This window comes from Neltuma alba, unplaced genomic scaffold (genome assembly GCF_004799145.2).
Source record: "Neltuma alba isolate B1F8T4 unplaced genomic scaffold, ASM479914v2 tig00010952_pilon, whole genome shotgun sequence".
NCBI classification, from domain to species: Eukaryota; Viridiplantae; Streptophyta; class Magnoliopsida; order Fabales; family Fabaceae; genus Neltuma; species Neltuma alba.
Genome location: NW_021635722.1, coordinates 45,053 through 51,943, shown reverse-complemented (window position 1 = coordinate 51,943; position 6,891 = coordinate 45,053). Strand labels below are relative to the sequence as shown.

The following is a 6,891-nucleotide window of genomic DNA, read 5'->3' as shown; positions in this document are numbered from 1 at the left end:
TGATCGTTTTGTTGTTTCAAGTTGTGCTGGTAATGGGTTATATCCCATGAACATGAACAAGTGGGACACCGTTTCGCTAAGGGATCATCACACGGCGATCTGGTAGGCGCGGATAGTAATGGATCGTGGGCCCCACGAGTTGTCCCATTATGAGCGATATAGGTGTCGCCACGTGGAGACGAGAATATAGGAGAAGATAATTATTGCCCCTTTCTGCTTGCTAAATATACTTACTAATTCTTTCTTAATTTCTTTTGGTTTGAGCTGATTAATTAGAATTACTACTGATTCAGAAATTAACCTGCGGGAAATTACAATTGTTTCCGGATCAACTAGCCACCAATTACCATAATTGAGAATGAGCTGACAATAAAAACTAATATCAAGAAACCAAACAAACTACCTCAAATAACACCATCTTTACGACATTGCATATTTTCTTTTAGTTTATTTGGTCAATTTTTGATATTGGAAAATCGATAAAGCAAAGTTATTGTATATGAATATGGAAAGAGTCTCTATAAACTTTAAATTTAGTGAACTACCTAGGTGTTTTGATCTTTCTTGTAGCAATTGAGTAGCTCACATGTAACTTTAAACCAAGTTTAAACATCTCTACAAAGCCTACAAGTCATCACATTAGCGATGGGCTATGAAAAGTCTAAGGTAACAAATAGGTTAACGTCATTAAAAAAAGGAGAAAAAAAAAAACGGAGACGTAATATAATAACTTTCTTCTATAAAACATAAAATTCTGGTGATCTAATTTTGGTATGGGTGGTTCAGAAAGTTCATTATTAGTGATCAATGTTTAAACCTGAGTTTGCATTTTTTGACTATTTCTTTGAATTACTCTGACTAGGAGAGAAAGAGAGGGGAAAAGGGGTGGAAGCAATAATTGTAATAAAATACGATAAATGGAGCCTACGGAAAAGATTGGTATATGAACGTAAAATACAGAATTAGGAACAAGTTGAATATGTCGGGTATGGTTGCACAGGGTTGTGATTGGGATTAGAATCCAAACAAATCTCTTTTCAAAGGTTGAAACACGTCCATTCAATTAAAAGAAGAGGGAAAGGAAGAGAACAATGAAGCTGATAATATCAGAAAGCGACACTTAACAATACATAAATATTATACAAAAAGAGATGGCATCATATGCAAGGCAGGGGCAACACAAGCAAATTCAATTAAGATATTACTATATCTGGTTAATATAAGAGATAGTTAAGTAATTCGAGTACATCAAAAAAATTAATTAAGTTAGTTATTATAATAAATATATATTGTCTTTCTTAAAATACCTTTACTAATCATGTATGTTGGTTAAAATTATTATTTGGTAAAACATTTAATACATTCAATTACTATAAGCATTACTTGAGGGAAAAAAAACAAAGGAGATGGCATCATACGCAAGGCAGGAGCAACACAAGCAAGCTTAATTAAGATAATATATTAGAAGAGGAATTATATTAATGACAATTTATAATGAAGGAATTATAATATGGATATTATATTGCATGTATGAAAATGTAAAGTGGATGAGAAAGTTGTATGGCTGAAGAAAGCGAACGATGGAGCATAAATTTTTGCTCCAAAGATTAATCATTGAAATTGAAAAAGGGAGAATTACAATGAGGTCCCAAACAAAGAAAACAATTAAAAAACAAGTCTCTCACTATAGAACTTGTTATTATAGGCTGTTGAAGTTGTTATTGAGACTTTTTCGTAATTATTTCTCTTCTGTGGGACTTAGTTATAATTCCCCCGTTAAAAAATGTAAGATGCTGAGATCATTTTTTTCAAGAGAACAGCGTAGTAGAGGGACAAAGAAAAATGATGACGACAAAGTAATGTGGGTTAAAAAAAAAAAGTGGATTTGATGGGTGGGAAAACGAAGAGGGGGACTTTAGGGTTAGGTATCGTGGAAAGTAAGAATCTTAGCATTCTTTGTTGTGTCATAGTGGGGAGAGGGAGAGACTGGGGATAAGGGGCAAGCAGAAAGGTCGGCTGGCAGCCCCCACCCACACACGACATGTATCTTTTTTTTTTTTTGTTGTCCACTCAATTTACTGGAGTTTTATTTTTACTATATCTAGATCCAACCCGCGTCGTATACCTGGCTGTGGTGGATGAGTCTTCCAACAGAGATTTCTGCATACACTGAGGCTCGAACTTGAAACCTCATTTAAGCGATAGTAAACCGTTTACTATTTGAATCAACCCTTGTTAGTGCACACACGACATGTATCTAAATATGTACAATTACTATAAAAATTATTTGGAGGTAAAATAAATAAATATAAAAAACAAAATGTACTTACATTTATTATCAGAGAGGTAATTAATAATATAGATAAATGATGTTGATGGGATGATGACAAAGAGAGGATGGAGTGGAAAGTGCTAGGTGGCATCACGTGAATATATGTGAAAGGTTTTTTTTTTTGGGGGGGGGGGTTGTTGACAATAAGCAAATCAATGACATTAATTAATTAATTTAAAATTAAAAATGTGGAATGAACAAACATTTTAATAGGGCATGTCTAATTAAGTCTTAATCACATGATTAATTCATCCCTGGCTCCAATCAAATCATTAAACCTCTCTCTATTAAATTAACACACATCCACATAGAGCCGGGAATCAGGGCCGGCCCTTCAGGGCTGGCGGGCTTAAAAGGGCCGGCCCTCCAGGGCTGAAATTTTAAAAATACCCCAATTTGCTAAGCCCGGCCCTTAAGCTACAGGGCCAGGGCCAGCCCGCGGGCTTTTGGCCCGTTTAAGGAAAAATACTATTTTTTTATATTTATAAAATTTTTTTATAAAAATATAAAAATAAACCAATGAAATTATTAATAAAAGACATAAATATGAATAAAATTAAGTCATAAATATAAAATATCATCATATATAAATATTCATCAACATCTAAGAACATCTAAAACATTCATTAACAAGATAACAATATCTAAAAGTTTTATCTATAATGCAATTGTGCAATAAATAAACACTATCATTAATCTTTTGAAACTTCATCATCACTATAATTAATTACTTTTCTTCATAAGTATGCTTTTCTTTCGTAACAAAAATATCAAGTTTTTCTTCTTTATAAGAATTTTATTTTTGAATTTTGCAATCTAACTATTATTTTACTTTAATGTGAGAAACATTGTTGTTGAAACTCATGAATTTCTAATTCAAATTATAGAATCACAAGTTATATAAGTATAAAAATATTCTATTATCAAATATATATATAGTTTAAAAATATCAACGCATATAATATAAATCAAATCATTATTAAAGTTTAAATTAACCGATTCTTTAAAAATTTAATTGGATAAATTATTATCTAAAACTAAATTTAATTTTAAAATGATAATAATAACTAAATATTTGAAATATTATTAACAATGTAAAAAATTAATAACATTAATATTATATAAAAAAATTTAAAAATAAAAAAATTATAAAAGGGCTTAAAAGGGCCGGCCCGCGGCCCTCCAGGGCCGGCCCTTTTAAGCCCTCGGCCCTCCAGGGCCAGCCCTCCAGGGCTTGTTTCTCATTTTAAGAGAAAAATATCAAGCCCGGCCCTCGTAATTTCAGGGCCTAAACGGGCCGGCCCGATGAGCTCGGCCCGTTTTCCCGGCTCTACATCCACATTCCATTGTGGCTAGTGGCCACTGGCAATGGCCCCCACCCCCCACATGATACATATTATCATCAGAAGTTACCAATAACACATATACAGCTCAGTTAAAGCTGTGTGCGCGCTATCATAAACCAAACAAATTGAGACAGAAAGACCATACATGTTAGCTAAGGCCTATCCATCTAACCCTCCTCGGAAGGAAGGACAAACACCAGTTTTTTTTTTGGTTTAATTAATTCCAAAGTTTGAAAAGGGGGAAACTTTAAAGGCAGTTCACGAATTTAATATTTTTAATTAGGAAAATTTTCTGTTTAGAAATTTTATTGACTCTTATGACCTTAAATATGAAAAAATGTATAAATTTTTTTAGAATAGTGGTACCTTCTCTGCATGAAAACAATTTCGATTTTTTTTTAACCAATAAAATTTTCAAATGGAGATTTTTAACCAATTTCAACTCCCCTCCCCTCCCCTATGAACTCATCGTATCATCAAACACAGCATTGTATAAAATAAAATAAAACAGAGAGAGATTTTTTGATTTGGTGAAAAAGAGGAGCTGGGCTTTTGGACTTTCTCAACCCTCACATGACATTTGCTCCCTATCTTGCCATCAACATTGGGTTCGGCCTGGGCCGTTACCGGCCTCGGCCCAAAGCAGCTTTGGGTCAGTCAATGTTTAGTCAACGCTTGTCCACTCCTTATGTAATACTCCTCCGGTCCTTATTATAAGACCTAATTTGACTTTTTATTTGGTCCTAATTATAAGACCCAATCCATTTTGTCTCTTATATTTATGCATTTTTTTCCAAGATAATCCTTCTAATAATGATAGTTTTAGCCAATATACTTAATTAGCAAGGATATTTTAGGAATGACAACACTTATTTATTATAAATAACCTACTTAACTTACTTCCTTAATTTCCTCAAATAAGTCAATTGGGTCTTATAATTAGGACCGGAGGAGTATTATTTTTATGAAGTTAGTGCCATAAATTTACTCATGAGTTTTTTGTTGACGGATGTTTCTCTGTGCCGCATTTTAGTACGAGGATTTTTTTAGCAGATCTTGTTTATATCCTGCTAATTTTATCATGCTGGTGGTTATGACTGACCAACCTTTGACAAACAAAATACTACATTTTTCTTAATATAAAAACTAGCTTGACTTTTAATTTATTCTTACATATAAGACTTTAATCTAATTTATCTATCATATTTATTTATTTTTTCAAGATAATCCTTGTAGTAGTTGTATATATTAAATGTTTTATCAAATGTTAAAGCTAATACACTTGATTAGTGAGGGTATTTTAAGAAAGACAGTACCTATTTATTACAAATAACTAACTTAATGAACTTTCTTAATCTACTCAAATTAGTCAACTAGCTCTTATATTAAAAATAAGAGGTAATAACATAATTCATAATATTCATAAATTATTTAACTTTGCGTAGAAATAAGATGTGAATTATGATAAATAAGATATGCTCCGACTATAAATAATGTATAAATTAGGTACGTATGATGATTAGGAATAGAATATTCAAATTATTAGACATAGAGATTTGACGGGTATTTATATCAAGTCTGGGCATAAGGATCCATTTAAAACAAATTAAAAAGGTATAGCTCTTCAAAGACACAAACTATGGAAGTTTCCTTTGTCAGCATTGTTGTTCACATGCTTCTTTAACTTTGTCGTCTTCTTTACTCACTTCACTTCATCCTAATCTTTCTTTCTTTTTTGCTTTTCAAATTAATTCAATCCCAATCAACAAAATTCCTAACCACTATAAAACACTAGTATTTGTTGGAATATATATATATATGAAACAAAATCTGAGGAGAATTATTTTTTTTTGTGATAGAATTATATTGTTTAGACCCAAATAAAAGTGCAACTTGTCACATACTACCTCCAGTCCTAATTATAAGATCTTATTTGTAGATTACAAACGATATTTTATAATTAGGATCGGAGATAATATAATATATTTTCTTCAAATGCAAAAAATAAATTCTCCCTGCAGAAAAAATGTTGTAAAACTATTTAGAAATATGCAAGAAAAATTATTCAAAAAAATCTGACTAGAAATCTGCCATTACAGATCACATGAGAAGGAAAGAACAAAAAAGGGAAAAAAAAAAAACAGAGGAAAAGCGACAGTGAGGATGAAGATGATGATGATGAGAAGGAAGTAAAACCAAAAAGAACAGAGGAAGCTCAACCTTGAGTAAAAATGGCTTCCTCCAAGAGAGACTTAGAACTGTTCATTAAATCAGGGCTCAACCTAAACATAAGGGTGCAAAATTCCATCTCATCGAGAGCTCCATCGCCGTCCAAATCACCTTCCCTGAGCATGCACATTAGCTCGTCATCGCTCATCCCCTGCAAACCCAGCGAGGCAGAGTTCTTCTTCAAGCTCTCGAACGTTATCACCTCCTTCTCTCTGTCCATCAGCAGCTTAAATCCATTTCTCAGTTCCTTCATGAACCCCTCCGTCCCCAGCTTCTCCACCATGGTCGGAAAGTAGTCCTGAAAAACCAGGCCGTTATTTTGGGACGCCATTGGTGTCGCTCCTGATGAAGACGATGAAGCGAAAAGGAGGATCTCTGAGAATATATAGTGGTGAGGTGGGCCAGGAGAGGGATGAGAGAGAGGGATAGAAGTGAAAAGGACAAGAGGCAGAGTGTGTGTGATTGGGATGAAGAAGACATGTTTCGTGGAAGTTGCTTAGGAAGCTAGAGAAGGCGATGGCGGGGTAGCAGATGGATTTTTGCTTATTCCGAAACATTATAAAAAACAAAATTGGAAGCTTTTGGGGGAGTTTGGAACCAAGTTTACGCTATTCCTTGCCAAATCCAAACACAAGAAATGATGACGAAGATGCTCTCCAAGGGATTATATCTCACCTACTTGTTCTTCCTCTTTGGCTCCATTCAAACGCTCAAACAGACAATAATGGCGCTTCAATTCCTCATTGAAAATGTACCAGTCTAATTAAAGTGGATTTATGTGACCTAAATAAGCTCTCTTATTTCACAAAGAAGTAACCTCTTTTAGATGACCTTTATCCCCACAAAGGTTTATGTCACTAACTTTAGCATAGGGGTTAATCATGTACTGAGAAAGAAACAACCAAGTTTGACTGATTTAAGTGAGATGGTAAAAGGTGAAGAACTTAATAGCAAGATTAAGATCAAGTTGATGTTTTTTTTTTT

At 33.4% G+C, this 6,891-nt stretch overlaps 1 protein-coding gene across 1 annotated transcript; it reads right to left on the bottom strand.

Moving 5' to 3' along the window:
* Positions 1–5,745: 5,745 nt before the first annotated feature.
* On the bottom strand, positions 5,746–6,263 carry LOC114760254 (calcium-binding protein KRP1-like). The gene has a single exon (XM_028949520.1). The coding sequence runs from the start codon at positions 6,236–6,238 to the stop codon at positions 5,894–5,896; it is 345 nt and encodes a 114-aa protein (XP_028805353.1). The 5' UTR covers positions 6,239–6,263; the 3' UTR covers positions 5,746–5,893.
* Between the last annotated feature and the right edge of the window lie 628 nt (positions 6,264–6,891).

Excerpts from the sequence above, each read along its gene's own strand:
- LOC114760254 (XM_028949520.1), bottom strand. The coding sequence starts at position 6,238 with ATGGCGTCCCAAAATAACGGCCTGGTTTTTCAGGACTACTTTCCGACC.